Below are 24038 nucleotides of genomic sequence, written 5' to 3'. Positions count from 1 at the left end.
GCTACTCTAAAGAGGAAGCACGCACATCACAGTTACTGACAGCATTAACATCTGTATAGCAGAGCCCTTGGATACAGCTGAGGTACATTTATGGTGAGCAGAGTGGTTTCTACAATTGGCACTGCAAAGCACAAGAGCTAAACCAGAAGGGCTGGTAAAATCAGGATGGTCTGTGGATAAAAGCGATGATTCGTGTGCAGGAAAGGACACTTTATTCTAAATTTACCAACTGGCTATAAAGAAAAAGGTTACCTTTCCTTACAAACCTGTTCTACATATCAATTTGTTCAAGACACTCTATCCTAGAGTAACAGTTCTGTACATGCTGAAGAGAATCAGGCCAAGTGCAGAACATAGAAATATTTCATTATTGTTCACTTCAATATTTAGAGCTCTCTACATAATTTCGGTCTCCAATATATCAAAAGGGCACCTTCACAAGGAAGAAATTCACATGGAAAAATATATCCCCCCTCCAAATTTCTCTACCTGAATCATAAAGCCATTTTCTTCATCCAGTTCACAAATGCATCTAACAATTTCATTGATAGCATCATCTTCATCCTGAGACTCTTCAAAGTTAGTTGAATCAAAGTCCTGATTGTATTCATCACCACTAAGTAATAAACTCTCTGTAGAAGAATCATCCAAGAACTCCACATCTGAAAGGTCTGGTAAAAATAAATACATGTGAAATTGTCCATGCAGAGATGCAACACTTTATAGAAATACAGGAGACTTTGGCAGTTAAAAAATCTTAACTCGCATATAGAAAAAAATCGCTCTCAGATACACTGCTAGTGTATTAGACCTCTTGACGGATTCTGCGAACTGCCTTTAATGGGATCTCCTCAGAAGCAGAGTAGCAACACTTAACCAACGCAGAACAGCTTGAGGAGTGTAAGCATTTTGATTCAAACAGATGAAGTATAAATCAGTCACCATATTTATAGCTACAATCCCAAACACAAACCGAATTATTTCCTTTAAAATTCTCTTTCTTAAATCTAAAAACTGAAAGTTGTTGTTCAGCCAACCTACTTTCTCCACTAAGATCAACAGACAAGATAGCTCTTGGATACTGGTATGATGTATTCTTCTCAGAAAACATGCTGCGCAAAGTCAGAGAGCTCCCCGAGGACCGTGTTAATGGAGAGGAGCACCTGTCCAAGAATTCAACAGAACTATCTTCATAATCTGAATAATCTGAAAAGGTAAAAGAAAAGAAGTCACTGTTATAAAAGTAAAGAAAAGTTTATGGCACATGCAAAAAACACTATACTGCAACATTATGTTCAGAAGTAAAGAATACCGACATTGAGGTATTAGGATGATGAAACTGTAAATATTAAATGGTAAAAGCTCTTCAAAACATCTTTTATAAAAAAAAATTCCAGTAAGAAATTACCCATTTAACTCCCCACTCCCCATCTCTGAATGCACAGAGGAACAACTTCTCCTAGAACATTATCATAGAATGCTTTGGGTTGGAAGGGACCTTAAAGATCACCTAGTTCCAACCCCACTGCCATGGGCAAGGACACCTTCCACCAGACCAGGTCGCTCAAAGCCCCATCCAACCTGGCTTTGAACACTTCCAGGGATGAGGCATCCACAACTTCTCTGGGCAACCTGTTCCAGTGCCACACTATCCTCACAGTAAAGAATTTCTTCCTAATATCTAATCTACATCTTCCCTCTTTCAGTTTAAAGTCATTACCCATCATCCTATCACTAAACACCATGATAGAGTCTGTCCCCATCCTTCCCATAGGCCCTCTTTAAGTACTGGAAGGCCGCTATAAAGTCTTCCCAGAGTCTTCTCCAGGCTAAACAACCTCTCAGCCTGTCCTCATAGGGGAGGTGCCCCAGCCCCCGATCATCTTCACTGCCCTCTGGACCTGCTGGAGTAGGTAAATGTCTTTCTTACGCTGGTCAAATGGTAATTAAAAGTAGCTATCCATTTATTTCTCTTATAACTTTGAATATAAGTGAATAAACAGACTTTTAAACTTTCGTCCTTCTGTAGGAAGCATTCCTGCTACCACTTTTATCTACAGTTTTCCTGCAATGGGTTCCACAATATGCTTCTCTCTTAAATACCTTCCATAAAGCCACTGTTCGCATTTACTTTCTCTTTCTGTCAAAAACATACTATCTACACATGTCCTAAGTATATTCACTGCAGGGGAGTCAACTCAATTTGTAGTTGAGTTGACTACTTCGTGTTGTATTGCTATCAACCTCACGGTAACAGAACAATATAAATAACAGAAATGACCTACCTTCTGTGTCATACGGATTTGACATGAATGGTCAATTATGCATATATTCAGAGCAAAAAAAAAGTTTCTTTTTTTTTTTTTTTTTTTTGTTGAGTTTTCTTAAAGCCTTGCACAAAACTTATCTGGAGCACACAATGTGCCCACTCCCTCTTCTTCCCCAAGGTGCTTCAGTTTGATTCCAAAGGAAGGGAGCACGCCTCACACCCTTTCATTTCTGCCCATGCCCTGAAAGAAGAGTGGGCTAGTCCCGCAGAAAGAGAAAACTGCTTCTTTTCACAGATCATTTTTCAATGTACTTTTTCAGAGTCAGAATTTGCCAAAGCATTCTTCATTTTTCCCCAGTAAAAAAAAATTAAAAAAAAAAATAAATAAAAAAAATCCAGGCAGAATACCTCTGGATTTCTATAAACAAATTTTCACAAGATGAATTTGCAAAAAAATAAAACGCTCAAGTTTCACTTACACTGCTTTCTGCATCTGGATTTAAGATTTCTATTTGTTGGTGCATTGGAAGGTATATAGTTTTCTCCTAATATTTACAAGCATTAGATTTAGCCCCCTAGAAGTTGGAACCTAATCATGGTACCTCTGCCAAGCTTCTAAGTTTCAAGACTACTTGTCAAAAAGACCAAAGGAATAAAAAGAAAAAACAACAACAAAAAAACCCACACCACAACAAGCCACCTTACAACCTCAACAAGATAAAACCACAGAACAATACTGGGCACAAGAACATGGCTCTGGCATTAATTTGCAAGATGTACTCTATTTGAATCAATTTGAGTAAAGAGGGTTTGCAGCACCCATTGCATGTCGGAGCTGTATGGAACCAGAGAGCCAAGTGCACTCCAGGCAGTGCGAAGCCTTGGACTCTGATCTCAAGCACAGTGCTTCACAAAGCATCACATGCTCAGATGAGAACCACCAGTCCGACCAACCTCCCAAACCTTCTAAATTGTGCAGTACATCTGCCTTTTCTGATGATTCATCTAAATTCCAGGATTCAACATCAAAGATGACAGATAACTACTCTATTTAGCTTTTTCTTTGGAAATACATGAAACAGAAGGCTCAGAGAACTACCACGTAAGCGTTTCCCCATTACAAAGTATACCTTTGTAGTTTTGAACATATTTCAAATCTGTAGTTTAACTTGTTGCCTATTAAAACAGTTCTGCTCAAAAGATCTTTTGTCAAACACTTTTACACCAACCCGTTGTCATACACTCAGAGGACAGAAGCTATAAAACATTTTTCTTACTCTTATCAAACTGTATTGAGAGTGCTGCTGTGGATATTGCCGTACACAAGGTGATGGCACATTAGTTTTGAACATCTTCCTAAAAATGAGACCCATGGAGAATATTAACTCATTCTGCCATATTTTAATAATCATAGATGAAGTGGCCAGGACTCCTTAGGATCTTTTATTTGGCTCTTGCATACCTAGCATTTACCAGTATCTTCTTGCAAATTCTTAGATGCCTTCCCAGTGCAAGTAAAAAACATCCAGTAATTTTTAGGTAAAATAAGCAACTGAAGATCATAGTTTAAAATTATATTACTCCAATGTAAAGATGGTGAAGTACATGAAACCTAGATTACTGCATTTCACATTCAAGCGCTGTATTACTTGGAAACATTTTCATGTTATAGCACAAGTTTTGGACAGACAAACACACAATCACTCCAGAGAACCACAAGGCGTATTTAAAAGTGGTCAGAAGCTCCGTTTAATGTCTATGGTTTTTCCACATGCTCTTGAGGAAAAATTTGTAGAAAATTCTTCGTTCGATAGATTTTTAATTTTCACTTTCTCATACTTGAACAAATTTTAATCAAAGTTACTACAACTGATATGTAGTAAACTCAAGGTACATGAAAGTAAAATCCATCTGATAGGCATATGTTCTGGTTTTGTTTAGTAAAGGGGGGCCTAAGGTGGTAGCTTCTGTAGGAAATTGCTAGAAGTCGCTCCCCTTTGTTCAGTGGACTCGGCCGGGCCTAGGGCGGACCCGCTACTGGCCAAGGCCGAGCCGATTGGTAGCAGAATGTCCCGTGAGAACACCTCTGCAATAATGTATTTAAGAAGGGGAAAATAGGAAAAAAAAAAATAAAGGAGAAGATGTGAAACAGCTGAGTGGGGGCAGAGAGGAGGAGGCGCGAGCCTTGTGGGCCTTGCAGGCCTCACCCTCTGGCCTCCCGCTGGGCAGCTAACTGGGCCCAACTCGGCCCAGCCTGGCTGCAAGAAGTGGAGAGGAGATGAGAAGTGAATACGATGTAAAAAGGATCCTGAGAGGCGTCTGCCAGCCTGTTGTGAGGAACGGCTGCAGACGCCAAGGTCAGTGAAGAAGGAGGGGGAGGAGTAATGTGGCTCCTGGCCAAGATTCCCCTGCAGCCCGTAGTGCAGCCCATGGTGGAGCAGGTTGTCCCCCTGCAGCCCATGGAGGTCCATGGAGGGGCAGAGATTCACCTGCAGCCCGTGGAGGACCCCACACCTGGGGAGGTGGATGCCTGAAGGAGGCTGTGGCCTGTGGAGGGCCCACTGGGACAGCCATTCTGGAGGGACTGCACCCTGTGGAAGAGATGACCCACGCCAGAGCAGTTTCATGAAGGACTGTGGCCCGTGGGAGGGACCCCACGCTGGAGCAGAGGAGGAATGCGAGGAGTTCTTCCCCCGACCATGAAGCAGCGGGGTAAAACATCGCATGATGAACTGACCGCGACCCCCATTTGCTCTTCCCCCCTGTGCCGCTCGGGAGGGGAAGGTAGTAGAGATAATGTTAAGCCCGGGAAGAGGGAGGGGTGGGGGGAGGTTATCCTGTTCCCTGTCTCATTCTCCTGCTAGTTTTAGAAATAAATAGTTTTCCCCAAGTCGAATCTGTTTTGCCCGTGACAGTAACTTTAAGGATTTTCTCCCTGTCCTTATCTCAAACCTTGAGCCGTTTTTCTTATATCATCTCCCCCTATTCTCTTGGAGGGTGGGGGGAGTGAGAGAGAGACTGCGTAGTCTGGTCCCAATCGGGGCTGAACTACGACAGCATAGAAAGGAGAGTCTATGTTCTCATTTTTAGATTATTGAATATGTGAAGATGTTCTTAAAAAAATCAGCAGTAAGATAAAAAATAAGTGGTATTATTTTAAGTCCTGAAACACTTTTTGAAGTAAGTAGGCATCATACGCAAAAAATAAAGTTCAGTCTTTGACAAGAAGAAAAGACAGAATGAGTCTGCATTTGCCCATGCTGTTATTTTTATTGCCATAATGCTGCAACTAAGACTGCACTGGATGCAAAAAAAAGGGAAAGCAAGGAACATGTAATGTGATTTTATGGCAGATTAAAAAAACCAAAGGAAGTGGAAAAGGGGAAGAAATAAAAAAGAAACAGTAAAAATGTACTGCTCAGCAGGATAGTTATCTTTATATCAAAAAAAGAAAATCCAAGGATCATCCAGTTTCTCCACAGAAATCATGCCAGGGAGAGTTACAGAATGGATGGTGCTAAAACATTAAGCCACACTCTTATAGGAGCACTTCTCAAATATAGAGAAAAAAAGAACTAAGGGGTTTGAAAGGGTTATTGTTTTGTTAAAAAAAAAAAACAAAAAAAAAAAAACACAAGCTACCTAAAGCCTCATATCTAAAAAACAAAATATTTTTGTCCCTCTAGGGAACAGAAATAACAGAGAAAAAAAAAAGCTGAGTGATATGATCAAAGAATATGAATAGGGAAGTGAGACAAAGAGAAATGGAATGACCACTTGTCAAAACAAGAGACGGTTGTTACAACACAGATGCCAACCTCAACTGTTAAGGATTAACAGGGGCTGCATTTTATACAGTAAACCACTGAAATTTAGCAACAGACTAGACAGTAGAATAATTTTAATGTCTGAGCAAAATAAGTAGGATGTGTATACAGAGCTTCCAATTAAGAATTTGAAGGTATGAGAAGAGTGAGCATGTCTTTTGAAGGAAGACAAAACATCCACGCATTATCTATGTCTCTTGCATAGCGACAGGCTATAAATACAAAAATGAGGTCACAGACCCAAGTGTCTTTTCAACATTCAACAAAACCTATTCTTTGAAATTTCTAAAATTTGACGTTTGTAGTGTTTAGAAAAAAGTTTTAATATCTAATGCCACAACTACACTGAGTGGGTTTGGTTATGTGAAAAAAAGAAAAAAAGAAACTTAAACTTACCATGTTGTTTAGATTTCTTCTTTTTTTTCTTCTTCTTTTTCTGTTTTGATTTATGATCTTTCTCCTTTTTTTCTTTTTTCTCCTTTTCCTTTTCTTTCTTTTTACCTGAAATAAAAATTAAACATTTTAAAATAGCGGTACCATTCCCAATTACTTGCTTCATTTGGCTTAACCTAAACATGATGTACAAAATCAAGTATTCCAGTTGCCTAGTCAGATCAAAATGATTCAGTTAATTTACTCGATATCCCGGGCATGTCCTTGTTATTTGCTGGTAGAATGTTCAAAGCCATCTCTCTCAGCAAGTAACATTTTATCATTTTAGTATCTCCAAATGAGATATCATAGTAGAATAAGAAATAGCAAAGCACACAAAATAAGTGACATTACTTAAGTAACTTTTAACATCTACTTTACTTACACCTTATAATAAAAAGGTTTGAGCAAGAGAAAAAGCTTTCAAAAGTGCAAAATTCACAACTGAAAAGATAACATTGTCATAAAAACATATACCAGGCCTGCAGAAAGTAATCCGAAAGAAATTTCAGTATCACAAGACTGCTGATGCTGTCAGCACTTTCTACAACACAACAACACCCTCATAGAAAATTGATTCTGACTAAAATCTATGATACATTTTTTTACACTGCAGTTCACTTCTAAGCACTGTTAGTATACGCATGAGGACAAGTACTTTGTCTCAGAACAATTCTATTTATCTTGTTAATTCCCCCTAGACAAAATACATCCCACAACATTGCTTAGAAAATGATTACGGAGTAACAATCAGCAATGAGACAAATAATTAGGAAATTGACTTGTTAGAGAAAATAAATGCTTAAAGTCAGTATTTAAGGATTGTTTCCTGCACACAAATTGGAGTCACTATCTTATGGGAGAATACAGAAACAGAAATTCTACCTCCTGGAAAAACAAGGCAGAATCAATTAGAAATTCCTATCGCTAATATTTTTTTTTTAATAAACACAGGATAAAACCAAAGCCCTCTTAATTTGTATTTTCTTTCAGAAACTGCCAAGTGTTTTGCTAGTAACACTTAAGTGTTTTCTCCTCCCCCCTCAAACCAGTCAGTCCAAGAAAATAAAAACAGTATCACTAATTCAACTGAAAAAAAGGCTTTCTTTTTTCAGGCCTCTCATAGGTACGTTTGAATCCTTCCAAATCCTTGCTATAGCTGCTTTCATTTTCTCTTATGAAATTATTATTGTACTATAAACTTGTCATCTGTATTAAAACTGGCTTTAAGACCTAAACAAACAAAAGAAGTGCAGCTGGGTCTAGGAAACGTTTTGCACTTCTACACTTGCTCTGCAGAGACATCAAGTGTTAGAGCATTTTTCCTAAAAATATTATTGCTCTTACATACCATACGTTGAAGAACTTTTCTCTTCCAGTTTTCCTTTTCTGTCCATTCTCATTGCACCTGTAAATTGGAAAAGAATATATGACATAAGTGCAATGTCTGGCCAATTACCCACTTTCTTGTAAAAGTCATTGGACCATAACAAGTCCTAATGGTACATAATAAGAAGAAATATACAAACAATAAAATTATTTTTAATGTCACTTTACAATTATTTTTATTGTCTAAAGCACTGGAAACAAAAAGTATTGTAGTTTACCAACTTCTGAATGCTTGTCCTTCTCAATCACGTTCTTTAATATTTTCTCCTTCAGACTCTCAAAACATTTCTCCTTTACGGGCACAGAGCACTGTATCTCTGTCCCTTCAGAGCTCACTGATGTGGAAGACCTCTTTTTTTTACTATTCCCTTTGGGTAACTTTAGACTATTGGTTAAAGGCATTTCCAGATGCAAGGCATGTACATGGGACGAGGGTGCTGAAAACAAGAAGACACATTTACTAGGCATTCCATAAGGATTGCAGCCAGATCACTGGCTGGGTCAGATCACTGAAATGTCAAATATTGGTAATAATATCATCACACTCAACATATAATTACTGCCTATGAATGCCTAGCACTTAGTCTTACATACAAGATAATACATGCCACAAAGTTTCTTTGTTTCTGAATTTGCACTCACTTTTAAACTACTTGTACTGTTTGAAGTGTACTTTTCCTGCTACTTCTAAGCCTTTTTGTTTCCTTTTTATTTCACTGTAATAGAAATCCACATCAACAGTACAGATTAAAGGTGCTGACACTGTCAATATTGTTTATGTTCCATTATATGAACAGAGAAACTAAGCTCTGGTACAACATTTTTAGTGCTAAGTATAAAATTCACACTTCTGCTTATTGCATTTTTCATTTATTTTAATAATATTTAAATCATTCACTGTCTTTCATTTGTATATTTAATTCACATTTGAATTACATGCAAAATATTGTGATAATCTGTCAGAATTCAATATACTGACAATTCTTATCTTCAACTACTCAGAAAAGTTTATTCAGGGAAATATTTAGGTGTTTTTTCATCTTTATCAGATGAAAATTAGGAAATAACATGGTAAAACAAAACTATATTAATTTTCATTGTTACTATTTATAATCAACAGGACAATGTAATAAATAACATTGCTGAGGTTATTCAAAACTCTCTATTATTGTGTTCATCAATATTAAGAGAGCTTTAAGTTTCATTTAAATGTAATTACAAAAGCCTAATCTTCATCAGACCATTGAGGCCATTTCAGGACCACGACAAGGACATACTGTACAAAAATGTAGCTCTGAAAAGCCATAAGGGGTTCAAGTTTTTCAGTGCCAGCTGTAAACACTTGGAGGCACCAGTTACCTTCAGTGTCTCTCAACATATGAGCCCAACAAAAGTATTAGCATGTAAAAAACTCTTACTGGGTAAGTGTTGAACCAAAAAAAAAAAAAAGGTTCTGAAAAATACCTGCTAGTGTTCGAGATACTAAACAAGACCAAATATGAAGCTGATCTTCAAAGGAGTCCTTTGAGCTTCTCCTCTTTTTTTTTTTTTTAATTATTCAGTAATAAAACAATAAAAAGCATTTCAACAAGCAGTGTTCAGATAATTTAGTAGATTCATCAGTCATAAAAGGATTTTGGAGAAAAGGCAAGAACGTCCCAGGGTTGACTCTGTAAGGCAGCCTTCCAGGCTTGGATAGATCAACCCAATTCTACTACGATACAACATACGCACTACATGAAAGTTACTCCAGCTCCTAGGCAGCCTTCTCAGGAAAACAGTCAAAATGATGAGTGAAAAGCCACGGGGGCAGCAAGAACAATAGCAAGTAGTGCATCCCCTACCATACCACACAGCACTTTTAAATGCCAGATGTTTCCAGCTGCAAGATGCAAGACATCACCATACCATGCCATCTATCCAGCAGCAAGAAGCAGCTGCTCAGTTCTGCGTGCTGGCTTCTAACACAAGACACGAGCTGCATGACCACGGCTGAGGCCACCTCAGCCTTTCCGCTACCACAAATCAACCATCTCATCTAAGACCATAATCCTTTCAAGATCAGTCTATTATTTGAGCTCTTGCCTTTGCCTGTATTTCAAGTGGACTTAGCTTGCTTTTATCATCAACACAAAGCACTATCAAATTATTCCTTTCTTGGGCTTCCTAATTAACATTTGTCTCTAACGGGACTGAACTGCTTTGCCATCTGTAGAGAGGAGTATATTTTAGCACTTCAGTAAAAGAAAAAAGTGACACTTCTCCACATCATCTTGCTATCAACATCTTGTCTTATTTGTAGAAAGAGCTCAAAAGGATCACCCAAATGTACATAATTTGGTTAGGTCACTGCCATTTTGATGAAAAGATGTGAGAATACTCAGAAGAAATTTAGTCTCAATATTCAATGAATTACTATTTAAACTTCATTATTCAGAAGAAATCCTGACTTCAGACATTCAAATGTGCTCCAATATTGATAGCCACAACACAACAAACCTTAGTATCTCAATTTTCAACATAAGGACGTATCACTAAATATTCAGCTAAATAACTAAATAACTGTTTGAGGGAACATTTATGATGGGCAGATGCCTTTCTATAGTAACCTGAAAAGAGAAATTAGTATTATGCCTGCATACATGGCAATGTTATTCCTGGCTTTCACTTTTATTAGTCAGAAATCATCCTAGATTGAGAATCCTAAATTCTCAAATCCTAAACAAAGTGTTAAGGCTTGCAAAGTCTAATTTTCAACTGTGCAATCACTATGTCTTACAAGTAACCACAAAATTTACAAAGTAGACAATCACAGTCTGAAGGGCAAGTAACAAATACCACAAGAAAAATATTAGCTTATTAAAAATTTCCTTTATGGAAATATTACCATATATATTTTTAACTGTTACTTTTAATTGCAATTTTATTGCTGTTGAGGAGTCATCAGCCACCTCCCACACAGTGAAGCGTGGGAGGTCTGCAATTAACATTCAGCAGAGAAAGATGCTTAGAGATTAGACTTGATGAGCTACTGATTATGTCATTGTTCTAGCATCAATTTTATCACTAAAAGATTGATTTCAGATTAAAACCAAATGCAAACCACAGCAATTTTCAGTCTGCTTTACGGCACATTTCCAATGTCACCTCTCCTGGTCTGGCACAGTGAAGTGACACAAGCTCCCCTCTCTCAAGCACAGGCACAGAACACGATGAACACGCGCAGCAGCACAGACGGGCTTTTAGTGGTACTGCTTATTTCAGCTCAGCAAATTAAAATGAATTGTACTAACATGAAGCTCCCTATTTTGTTGCATGATATTCTATTCCATAGCTTTTGATGTTTCAGCTTTGCTAACAACTGAAATATCATCATCTACATTAATATACAAATTAAATCATAAAATGATGAGCATAATTCATGGTTCTATCATAACTAATTTTGTGTTTTGAATTCCCAGTGCATCAGATTAATTTTACATGTAAATGCACTTTAAATATATGTTACAGATTAATACCAGATCCTGCACAAAGCGATCTCTTTAGGAAGGCTGAGGACATGAAAGGTTCTTCCTTGCCTTCAGCTAACTAGCCCAAGAATCAGCTGAGAACTTCAGGGCAGAGATTAAAATGACAAACGTTCAAATGAGGGAGTAAACCCAACTGTCAATAGATGTTTGGTGTAAGACAGCTCCAAAGTAACAAGTGCTTTAGTTCACTAGAGTCTAGATACCTCTTAAAAGCAAGGTAGTCAATAACACTGTCAAAAGTTTATTAAAAAGTGACTGATCTCATTTTCTGAAAATCTCGTACATTCACCCTTTCTTGTTCCTGCTGCAGTAACCTGTTATCAATAAAATTATGTGAAAGTATACTACATTTTTTTCTTTTAGTGTAAGTGCAAATTTCGCCCATGTAGTTAACCTCATGTTACCCTCATAGCAAAACAGTCTAGACTGAGCTAGAACAGGAAATAACAGCTAATGATAATATTGTTATATCAACATTATAAATATCATATCATTATATTAGTAAATGTAATAAAATTTTCCTTTTACTGAAATTTTAAAAACATTGTTTTCTGAAATTAGGTTTGCTCAATACATAACCGTTAAACTCTACACCATTTGTGTTAGGTCAAGAAATCAAGAAAAATGACCACAAATTTAAAGAAAATTACAACTACAGAAAGATCTCAACTTCATGTAGTCAGAACTGGAGAACTACAGCATTTTGCATGTGTTTTGACTGACTGTTAATTCAAATTCTATGGCCAGTTATCTTCATTTTAAGCAGCTTGGCAAATGAAACTAAGGATTCTTAGTTATGTGCGCACAATATCAGGAGATCACAACTAGGCCCATACAATACGCTGAGCAGCACTTTTGTTCAGTAATTAACTGGCAGTGTACCAGTGTCTACCATGTAGCCTGTGGACTGAGGGAATTGATCACAGTGCTTTTGTGTTCCCCTTACGAGAGAATAAGTTGTTCATTCTGAGCAATGATTTTGAAATCTGTGTGTTAATACCATCAGTTGGCATCTATACTTCTGCACTTCAGTGCACCTCATCCCTCCCCTCTGAAAAACATCAAGTTAGTATCTTTTGAATAAAGAAATCATTAAAATGCATCATTTTCAACAACATAAAATTTTTTTTTTTCAATTGACAGAGGCAGTCAGCTCCAAAGCTTTCTATGAAATCTCTGAATTAAAGATATCAAACTGCTTAGATTAGTCTTTCAGTCCACAAAGCTTATACCGCTCAAGTGGATGCTGGGCTGCATACTTCAGAAAACTTATAACATTTGGTCAAAAAGTCAGTATGAAAAGCTCAAGACAGAGTTCTATTGATTGCATGGAGGAAAACCGTTATACTTGAAAATTGGGAACAAAATACAGGTCTGTCTGGAAGACAAAAAACCAGAAGACAGAAACGTAGTGGGTAAATTAGTTCCTTGACAGGTTGTAACTCTTAAAATAATGGAGGTCCAAAAAAAAGCTCCACTAAACTGTATCCTCCAGCATAGGTTGCAAGTGCTTCCATCTTCCCATTCTGGACTCTGTCAGACAATGGTTTTCCCTGACACAAAGTGTGTGGACATGTGAAAAACATTTGGTGGCTATAAATGAAACATTATTTCTTTAATTAGACTCAGCTGTGGCCAAGACCAAACTCAGCAAATACAAGGTAAAAGTGAACTCACGGACGCTGGGTTTAGAACCAGCTTACTCACAGATTCTGTCCCATGATGGAAGCAGGCAACAAAATAAATACCCGTCAGCATTACCAACTACACATTAAATGATCCAGAAAACATATCAGAAAAGCCTTAAGTCTAATTCCTAGTAACTGAAATTAGTTCTAATACACAATGAAGGGATGGTAATTGGAAGCTGTTAGTTTATGATCTTGTTCTACGAGCAGGCAAATCACAGCACCGAAAGCACTTCTCTCAGTCGCAGAAGACATAAGATAAAAGGACTTTTAAAGCAATTTTCCCAGGAATTTGCGATTCTATTGCCATGCAGTGTATCAGAGGCAAACCAAGACTGTCACATGGTTTCACTCCAGAAATTAATTATCCAGGCAATATTGATCGAAGAATCCCACCCAGCCTTGGCTACATCAGGTTTAATAGCTATGCTACAACTCCATGAAGCAATTACCTTATGCTCTCCGTGACAGCACATGTGGGCAGACACCCAAGAAGGGGTCATACATACTAAACAAAATGCTTCACTGACCCATTGAGCACTGCAGCTATACTGTCAGCTTAATGCAAAGTTGTTATTTTTCTTCCCCTAAACACGACTAAGTTAGAGTGCCATAATTATATACTTTAAGGTCATGTTGTCCTCCATTATTATTGATCACATTTACAAAAATCAAATTATTGTACTGTGCTAGGGAAGTTTTTTTACCTCCTCTTACTTTACTGCGTAATTTTTTCATTAAAAAAAAAAAAGCTAGTGAGAGAATCCTTTCTTGGAAGCCAATTAAAAATGATATGATACTCACCCACGAGAGACTTATTTATGAAAAAAGCATATGGACACCTAACATACACTAGATGAAAACAAGCCACTTCTAGGATCTGCAAACGACTATGTAAACCCTTCCCCAAATCTCTTAATTGCCTCTATCCAAGATTCACAGTAGCCAGTAAACTGTTACAAAGTGAGAGGCAGCACAGAGCTCCAATATTGTGCTCCATGCTAACTGTGTGAGAGTGAACCAAGCCTAAGTAAGTTTTAGGGGATTTTTCAGAAATATTTGCAAGTAACATTTTGTACCAAGCAAATAACAAAAATTCCACTGCAAACAGAAGCAAAGGTAGAGGAATGCTGAATGACTCTGAAAATGCTACTAATTTTTAAAGCTGAAGCTACAAGATAAATAAGTACATCCAGAGTTAGTCTATATTATGTTAGTAAACAACTTCATAAATTATTTTTACAAGTTCTAACAATATATTTTTTAAATAAATATTGCTTTTTATATTGTACACTCTCAGATCCTCCTTAAAGTGTGTTAGAAAAATTGCTGGTGCAGCTCAAAGCCAGTGGAAGATGAAAAATATGCAGATAGATGGACCCCAGGAAAAGTGGCAGGTTTGCAAGTGTGCAAGGGGAGAAAAAGAAAAAAGAAAAAAAAAAATCCCCTCTTTCTGTCCAAATACATACACGTTTTAACCCTACAACTACAAACCTAACTGGTTGTACACTTAATCTCTTTACCTGACGCTGTTGTAGCTACTCTTCCATCAGTTACTGCTTTGGAAGAAAGATATGTAATCATCTGAATATCTTCCTTGTCTTTACTGGGATATTCATTATGGAAACTGGATTCTGTGGATAATGGTGCTGTAACTTCCGAACTACGGCTTAAATCAAGAGGGAGACATGGTCCACGCTTCTCAAGTGATATATGAGCAACATCAGGTACTACATAAAAGAAAAAATGTAATATTAAAAAAGATACATAGGTCCAACAAACAACAGCTTGGATTGCAGTGTTACGTAACATAGGAACAGCATACAGCTTTAGCTACAATCAGTCAAAATATCCCATTAGATGAAAACCACAAAAGGTCTAATTTTTATGATTCAATTTCTCTTGGGCAGTTCTTTATTAGATTAAGATACATTACCCTCCAATTTTGATGACTGTTGGTTTTGACCACTGATGGAGAACACTTTTCCATCAGTAACTGAAGAGGGAGAAGAAACTTTTTCTACAGAATCATCAGGCAAGGAGCAAGTGGCTAAACGCTGTGATCTTCTTCTCCGTTGGCTATGTTTGTAGGATCTAGGGGAATTCACTGGCTGTGATGGACCTAAAAAGAGATCTTTCAATGTTCATGAAGCAGAGAGATATACCATAAGCTTACCGCAGTATTTGAGATCTAAAGATGGGGAGTGCTTTAAATAGCTCTTATTTGCAAAGCTGGTAATCACAGCAGAACTGGTAAAAGTAATTAACAAGTGTGACTACCAGGAGCAAAAAGAGTTCTGTTCAAGACATGATTCTGCTTTTTGCTTATTATACATTATTAGGGTATCTACTTCCCCACTGATAAAGGCTGTTGATTCAGGCAAACAGTGTATTTACAATGAGCAACCCCCCCATAAAACCCATGAGAGTACGCTACTTATAATGGAAGGGGGCAGTAGGATTTAACAGTAAACAGAACAAATGATCACAGTTAAAGATCTAAAAAGTCATGGATAGTGATAACATAAAACTTAAATAATCAAAACCAGGGATTAATTTTATATCCTGTCTTCCATCTTCTGCTAACCTGATATCAATACCCCAACTATATTTCAAATGCACACTGCCAAAACACGGCACAGTAAGGCTCAAGAACGTCATACTTAATTAAAACAGAAAGGGGGAGGGATTGATATAGGTTAATATAGGCCTGATTCATTAAAACCAAAAAACCCACACTCCCCTACACCTCTCTAATTTTACCCAGCTTCACTATTTTTTGCCTTAGAAAAATATTTAAGACATTATTACACTGTAAATCACTGTTCTCTCCTTTTCTTATGCAATTTTTAGAGTCAAAGATGTACAGATTTAAAAATAAAGACATAGCAAAATTAAATTTCCATTAGAGGTGGTAAAGACTCGGAAGTCAAAGAATAAAAGACAGCACTATATTAAGAAACCTATTTTTAAATTAGCTATTTTTTTTTAATACTGCTACAGAAAAGTCTAACGTAATCCAAAATACAAACATGCTCAAGGAAAACGACTTACCATTATTTTAGGGGTAGGGAGTGAAGGCATATTACAATACGGATGACTGCTAATATTTTGTGGGGACAAAAATACAATTTATACCACTGTGTCGTCAATAAATAAAGATGGCTGAATTTGCACTCCTCCCTCCCCCATTCATTTAAAGTTACATTTCTTTTAATCTTTTCTCACAGATATTTCCTAAGGGAAAATATCAAACCAAGGTTAAGGGGAACACACGATGTGGGTATAGCCTTCCATCCTCAGTCATTATTCTAAAAGTTAAACAAAAATGTAGCTTTTGACTTACTGGAACCCACATTTACGTTAACTGTTGGCCTCATCATTTAATGTTCTTCAGGCAACAAAGATCCTGACCCTAAGCAATACTAAAAACCCAGTGTAATATCAAAAATTATAGAAATATTTTAATATTCACAAAAAACAGCATATTCAAGGAAGTAGCATAAACCTTTCCCTGTTTTTCTGACAACCAATATTCTAGTACTTTGCAAATCAGTTACACATGTTAAGAACCTGAACACCTATGGTATTATTCTGAGACAAGGCAATATGACTTTTTTTACTTTTCCCCATCACAGATCTTGAACCCATCTTCTCTTTCACATCATATTTAGAAGAAATATCACATAAGGTGAAGAATGCCACAGCCAACAGGTACAGCACAGCAGCCTGCTGAAGGCGGAATTTCTCAGAGAAGGAAAGGTCCACAACCAAGGCGTACGTCTTTTCTTTTTAATGAATCAGGCCTCTTCAGAAGAGAGTTTTCATTTTTCCTGTATCAGTGTTAATATTAAAGTGGAGATTTAAGCTGGAGGGAAAGTCAACCATTAAAAGCCATGACTCTACAAATAAATGGATTATTTGAACGTATTATTTCCGGTAGAATACTTCATATGCCTTATTATGTGACTTGACTTTTAAAATACTAAACTACCCCTAGTTCTCCCATTTGGACCTTTTATTTAAAGCAGAGTCATTTTTAAAAGCAATAGCCATTTACAACAAAAAAAAAAAATCTGTATATCTCTTATAAGTAATTACGGTATTTTTTTTAAAATGTCTGTGCTCACTAGTTTTATTTATCACAGAAGAAGGAAGCTGAGAGACCAGCGTCAAATCCTCGACTTGTATTAATTCTGGGGAAAGTGGTGATTTAGGGGGCTTTATACACCCAGAAGAATCTCCAGATTCTTGTTTGCATTTCTTGCTGCGAGCCTTTCCTGAAGACAAAGTTGAGGATAACAGTGCAGGTTTCTGAATGTTGGCAGAACTGCTAATATCAGCTTCATTTTTTTTCTGACTTTGTGGTTTAGGTGAAATCTCCTGAATAAATAATAAAAAATTGATACTTTTATTTCAGTTTCTTCGCTGTAGTTCTTGTATTCTATTTTGATCTTTTTAAAAGCAACTTTAGTATTCAAAACTATTCACATTTTAAAGCAATATTATTTTCAGTACAAATGAGAACAATTTAAAATGCATCACATTATATTTTTTTAAAGGAGCACTATCAATTATTTTCAGTATTCAGAACACTGCAAAAAGCCTGAAAATGAAACATCTTTTCTCTATTCTCATTTTAAAAGATCACCAAAGTCTTTTTAGTTTCTGTCTCTTTCATCTTCAGTAGACCAAGACTGTCAGTGCTGTCTCAAAGTATAACTTGGAGAACACTTGTTACAAGCTAGAATACGCACACCAATCTACAACAACAGAATATCTCAAGTTGGTAGGCACCTATCAGGACCACAGAGTCCAATCCCCTGCTCCTCGCAGGACCACCTAAAACTGAACTATACAACTAAGAGCATCGTCCAGACACTCCTTGAACTCTGACAGGCTTTTACAGTGGTCTGAGCAAGCAATCCATGTTCAGAGGATTGCAGTTTTAAAAAAAAAAAAAATTTCCCTTCATAGTCATTTCCCTGACCATAGTAAAAAAAAAAAAAGAAAAAAAAAAATTCAAGTTTCTCAGGAAAACTTTGCTTAACATGAATTTCACTTTTAGAGAAGAACCTGAAAAGGCTGATAATGCTCCTTTAAGGAATGTTTGAAAACATTAAAAAGTTTCCAAATACTGAACACACTCTCACACAACCCCTTTCAGTGCTGGGAGTCTGGATTTCACCACATTATATGTTTGTGCAAACACATGAAGAAATCACAACTTCTAGCACCACAGGGTTAAATAGATTGTTAACTGTTGGGGAAAAATGAGCAGATAAAAGAGTTAAAACAGTTTCTGAAGAAAAATAAAAAGAAAAAAGAAAAAATCAACATATAATGCAGCTTTCCAATTTCATTAATTTTCATCCTTCTTAACACACATACTGAAGTATTATTTTTAGGCAATTAGCATGCATTGACAGACATTAGCATTTTAGATTTTTAACTGGAAGGAAGTTCTTCCTACTTTACTGAATAAACTGTGCATGTGTTGCAACTTGCCCAATAATGGCATACAATATCCGAACATTATTTCTTAAACTTGTCCCCTCTCTTTTCCCAGTTACATCACACAACAACAGTAGCATCTAATCAAACCATAATAAAGTAGAAAGATATTTCTAGAACGTGTGCACCACTTTATTCAAACTAAAAACACCACATCTCTGATAATTTAAGGGTATTACTGGGTTTTGTTATAAATTGCAATTTTATTTTCCACTGGAACTTTCCACATTCCAACGGAAAAAAAAACCACAAAAAAGAGTAAAACAAAAACCACAAGTGCACATTCTACGTTTGTAAAAGGGCACATGAATAGCTTGCTGGAAGTATCACGTAAGGATCCGGTGCAAAACATCCCATTCAGCAGACATGAGTTCTATCTTGAATAACTCAATTACACATGTACTAAGTGCAGTTTATTCATTTAAATAAAATATTCCATAAACTATAGAGTATACCTATGCTGTTATGAGAAGTATTACCAGAAATTAATTAGAGTCGTAACTTGTAAATAAACAATTTTATTGTTCATCTTCACAGATGTGAAAGACATTACTACAGCATCCATTACTTTCAAATTACAAAGTTATTTAAACAAGTTTAAAAAAAATTAAATTAATATTTTGATAAGGTGCTTAACCTCTTAACAGGACAAAGTAACATTAAAAACCTTAATGAATTAATGTTATTCATCTAATCAGGTCTTGGTCAAAAGGAAATAAAACATAACCCTAATACAGTTAAATAAACTACTGTATCTGCAACTAACTGTCTGAGGTTTTGGGTTTAAGACAACTGTAAACTAAAAATATATAAATATAAATAAAATAAACTTCCATCAACAAAGTCAGTTTTCGGCTATTGGCCTGAATACTTCTACCGTGTTCTGTATTACATTATTAAAAAATCCTACAAGGTATTTCACCCATTCAATTTTATAGCAGTAGCAGACAAAGCCTCTAAGGAATGTCAGCTTTGCTACTGGAAAACCTTTTGGGGAGGTTTATAACTCGGCCATTTTAATTTGAATTTAAGCAGGAACTTAGTAAAAAAAAAAAAAAAAAAAAAAAAAAAAAAAGCTTTAAGCTCAAAAATTCTCCTCCCCACAGTTAATTATGTAAATGTTTGTGAGGTTTCTGCTTTTAGGTAGAAGCGAAGGAACAGGACAATTTGGGATTTTAGATGCCTCTTTAAAAGAGCTTAACTAGTATTTCCAAAAATGAGGATTTTCAGACCATTAGCATGTAAACAATGACAGAGACATCTTTTTTTAATATCTAATCAATAAAAGCGAAACAGCCGAGTTACTAAGTTGAAGAAATAACAAAATGTTTTTAGGAAATATGCACTGTAGTTTACACTGTTGCATACACAGTCTATGTAAACCACAAAGTCCCATTCACCGTAATGGGATCCTGCATGGTAAGATTTACATTGTAATGATTCTTCCAAAAACAACATGCCGTAAGCCATTTCACAGTTTTTTGCACATTGAAAATATCACACACAGTAGCAATAAAATCATAGCATCTTTAATATGCAAAAATTTGAGAAATGGAATGTCAGGTCAATACATTGTAAACCTTTATGCAAAATATCGGTCAATGCATTGACACCGTAGTGGCTCAGTTAGCCGTTACAGTGACAGCATTAAAAACAGAAAATCATGTTCCATTGACAGGACTCGCATTCAATGCAGTGTCAATGGAAAAACCACAGCAATGCAACTATTTATCAGCTCTAAAGAACCAGTACAACCAAAATACCAAATAAAGTTTGGGGTAGGGAATGGTCATAGAGTGTGCCGGGGCTTAAGAACAGAAGTGCTCTTTTAAGGATTGCGGGCAGCAAGGCTATTTTATTCAAATGCTGCTGTTGAAGAAGAATGAAAATGAATACAAAAAAGCTGTATTAAACCTCTATTAAGGCTCTGATTTAAATCACTGGAAAAACAAAGATGTCCTGAATCAAGACCACTGTTCATCCTTAGCTTGCTTTACCATGTTTAGGCATTCAGCCCTTTTAGTATGCAAGATAATGCACAACTCTGAGTCAAGCAATGCCTGAACACAATGGAATAAGCCAAAGATAAAATGGCAGTCTTCAGATCCTGCAAATGTGCAGGTTTAAAAATCAGACCCTTAACATTATTTAAAAGTTTCTTTTTTGTATTTATTAAAATACACACCCTTGCAAAATGTATGGCTCATTGAGCAGTTCATAAAACACATACAAGCCTACAACACCAAATTCTTACAATATAAAAGAAACTTCTTTTAAAAGAAGTTCTACTTGATGTCAGGAACCCTGTTTCAAACACAAATTAGATTTGTGTAAGGGCCTTTTCCTAAGCCAGTCATAGTCAGGGTTCCAGCTATAAAACTGGACCTTGGGACACTAGTCTCCTCAAATTTGTTGCATCGAGACTTCATTTTCCTTTGTTTTCTGTTAGTTTTCTAACACAAAAGTTCATTACTGAAATTCAAGTCAACACTGTGTTTAGAGACAATTAAATTCCATGCTTCTGGCTCTGCCAGAAATGTAAACATAAGAGCAATTCTCAGTTCCCTATTATACCTGAAGGGGCAAATTTTAATGTTGCAGGTACTACATCTCCATGGCACACTCCAGTGGGAACCTTGTAAAAGAATCAAACTCTACCATTTCATACCTGCTCCAGGACTGGAGCTGTTTCTTTGTTGCCTTCCTTTTTTTCAGCACCATCCGCAACAACAGCTTTGGATGCCAATAAACCTTAGGAGAAAAATCGCAGAGATTTTTAGTTAGAAGCAGGCTGCAACAAGAATTTGTGGAAAACAAAGCAAAACAGTGAGACAAGAAATATGAAGTGGTTATATCTACAACCTAGTTCTCTCCAAAACAGTTCCACACAAAGCTGAATACTGTAAAACAGAAGAAACAAATAGTTAAAGGATGGTCCCACGACGGTGCCCTTTCACAAGAAGAACTTCTCTAGTATTTCCACTAACAAGATAAAAAAAAAAATCAAGTTATCAATTGTAAAATAATGCCAAGCTCAAGCACTTGGACTTTAAAACCAAGCCTATGATATTTAAATAAATTCTGAAAGATCAAAATTATTTACAAACCTTTCTATCTCTCCCCTTTCTAGTCTTTAAGAAATTCCCATCAGAATTCTAACACATGTTAACCTTTCTTAGGCAGAATAGAAAAAGGGATTTAACTTCCAAATGAATATTCTCAGTAGTGGAGCTCCCAAATTACCTCAATAACAAGGCCATATTGGGAGTAAATACGTTAGAATACGTCACTTCATTCATGAACTCATGTACAATAACACTACTATAAAAAAAATCCGTGACAATAAGACAATAAGACAATAAGACAATATAAACATGAGGAAGCTTTTTGTTGGCTAAGGATATAGCAACAGCTTTGGTTCTGCTTCACACAGCAACTTCAATTACCTAAGTATGTAGAGAAAGGAAAAGTTCTATGCCATAAGACAAAGCAAAAATGATAAAACCTGAAAAAAAACCAAATTTGAGTAAAAGTTATTATTATAATCACTCAGAATGTCAATATTGGGGGTGGAGAGCTTAAGTTCTCAAAAATAACTTGAGTTGACAGATCCACATGAAATTCCTACTGTGTTCCAAGAAAAACTAGATATGTTTAAAATTAATTTACAGTGCACAATGCCCAAGGAATTATAAATTAGTGAAGGCTGGGACCTCAGGAAGTGTTTCGGACATTAAAAAAACTGCACAGAAAAAACAGTGTGGTATTTTGGTAGACAGCTACCATGTTTCAGCACTCCACAACAAATAATAGGTGTTTTTTCATTTACTCTTTCTGTAAGATTAAGTTGTGCTTCAATTTATTGGAAATTAGTTATAGAATCACAAAATTACAGAATAGTTTGGGTTGGAAGGAACCTTTAAAGACCATCTAGTCCAACCCCCCTGCAAGGAGCAGGGACATCTCCAACCAGATCAGGTTGCTCAGAGCCCCGTCCAACCTGGCCTTGAATGTTTCCAGGGATGGAGCATCCACCACCTCTCTGGGCAACCTGTGCCAGTGTTCTACCACCCTCACTGTAAAAAAATGTTTTCCTTACCTCCAGTCCGAATCCGCTCCTTATATTTTAAAACCGTTACCCTTTGTCCTATCACTACAGGCCCTGCTGAGAAGTTTCTCCACATCTTTCTTATAAGCCTCCTTGAGGTACTGGAAGGCTGCTATCAGGTCTCCCCAGAGCTTTCTCTTCTCCAGGCTGAACAGCCCCAACCCTCTCAGCCTGTCCTCATAGGAAAGGTGCTCCAGCCTTCTTATCATCTTCGTGGCCCTCCTCTGGACTCGCTCCAACAGGTCCATGTCCTTTTTATGGTGGGGCCTCCAGAGCTGGACACAGTACTCCAGGTGGGGTCTCACCAGAGTGGAGCAGAGGGAAGAATCATCACCTTCGACCTGCTGGCCATGCTTCTTTTGATGCGGCCCAGGATGCGGTTGGCCTTCTGGGCTGCATGTGTGCACTGCCAGCTCACACTGAGCTTCTCATCCACCAGCACTCCCAAGGCCTTCTCCTCAGGGCTGTTCCCGCCAGCCTGTATTCGTGCTTGAGATGCCCCGACCCATGTGCAGGACCTTGCACTTGGCCTGGCTGAACTTCATGAGGTTTGCACAGGTCCACCTCTCCAGCCTGTCAAGGTCCCTCTGAATGGCATCCCTTCCCTCCAACATGTTGACCACACCACACAGCTTGGTGTCGTCGGCGAACTTGCTGAGGGCACACTTTATCCCATTGTCTATGCTCCAACAAAGATGTTAAACAGGGCCAGTCCCAGTACCAGCCCTGTTTAAAAACGTTTTACAGGGGTTTAAACCCCTGTAAGTTTAAAACATTATATGTTTTAAATAAAGTTTTCAGAACACCACGTCCATAACAAGAGGTGGAAACTAATTGATTTTATAGCTAAATAGGCTAAATGAAGAGTAGAAACTTACTTAGCCCTATTATATTGACATAAATAAAACTATCAGGTAATATTTTAATTCTGCATTAGGCTTCATAAAACATTTAGGTTTCATGGGTCTAAATAAACCCTTGTGACTCAAGTTATCCAGTTTAAATTAAGTTGCAAAATTAGCAATGTTGTTTATATTGACAACCATGCATCTACAATAAAAAGTATAGAATAGTTTTCAAAATTAAGTGAAGTAGCTTTAAATCCTAAGCAACAAGCTACAGTCTATAAGGCAACTTTTGTGGTTCTATAAACCACAAGCTGCCCAAAGAAGCTGTGAATGCGTCATCATCGTCAATGCTCAAGGTCAGATGGACAGGGCCTTGAGTAACCTGATCTAGTGGAAGATGTCCCTGCCCACGACAGGGGGGCTGGACTAGATG

General features: G+C 37.0%; 1 protein-coding gene across 14 annotated transcripts in view; it reads right to left on the bottom strand.

The window, feature by feature from the left end:
- PHF20L1 (PHD finger protein 20 like 1) overlaps window positions 1-24038 on the bottom strand; it is a 60192-nt gene that overhangs the window by 14997 nt on the left and 21157 nt on the right. For 8 of the 14 annotated variants that reach the window (XM_086741288.1, XM_086741285.1, XM_086741284.1 and 5 more), the window contains 9 exons: window positions 21318-21400; window positions 17266-17518; window positions 15072-15269; window positions 14659-14865; window positions 8136-8354; window positions 7880-7936; window positions 6493-6597; window positions 1042-1206; window positions 490-671 (listed from right to left, as the gene is read on the bottom strand). In XM_086741288.1, the coding sequence (XP_086597414.1) occupies window positions 490-671; window positions 1042-1206; window positions 6493-6597; window positions 7880-7936; window positions 8136-8354; window positions 14659-14865; window positions 15072-15269; window positions 17266-17518; window positions 21318-21400 (1469 nt within the window). The remainder of the gene's footprint in view (window positions 1-489; window positions 672-1041; window positions 1207-6492; window positions 6598-7879; window positions 7937-8135; window positions 8355-14658; window positions 14866-15071; window positions 15270-17265; window positions 17519-21317; window positions 21401-24038) is intronic. The other 6 variants (XM_086741295.1, XM_086741294.1, XM_086741296.1 and 3 more) reach the window with 3 other exon arrangements.

The sequence above is a fragment of the Chlamydotis macqueenii genome, chromosome 2 (genome assembly GCF_036417535.1).
Source record: "Chlamydotis macqueenii isolate bChlMac1 chromosome 2, bChlMac1.mat, whole genome shotgun sequence".
Lineage (NCBI taxonomy): Eukaryota > Metazoa > Chordata > Aves > Otidiformes > Otididae > Chlamydotis > Chlamydotis macqueenii.
This window is presented reverse-complemented; position numbering and strand designations above follow the sequence as displayed.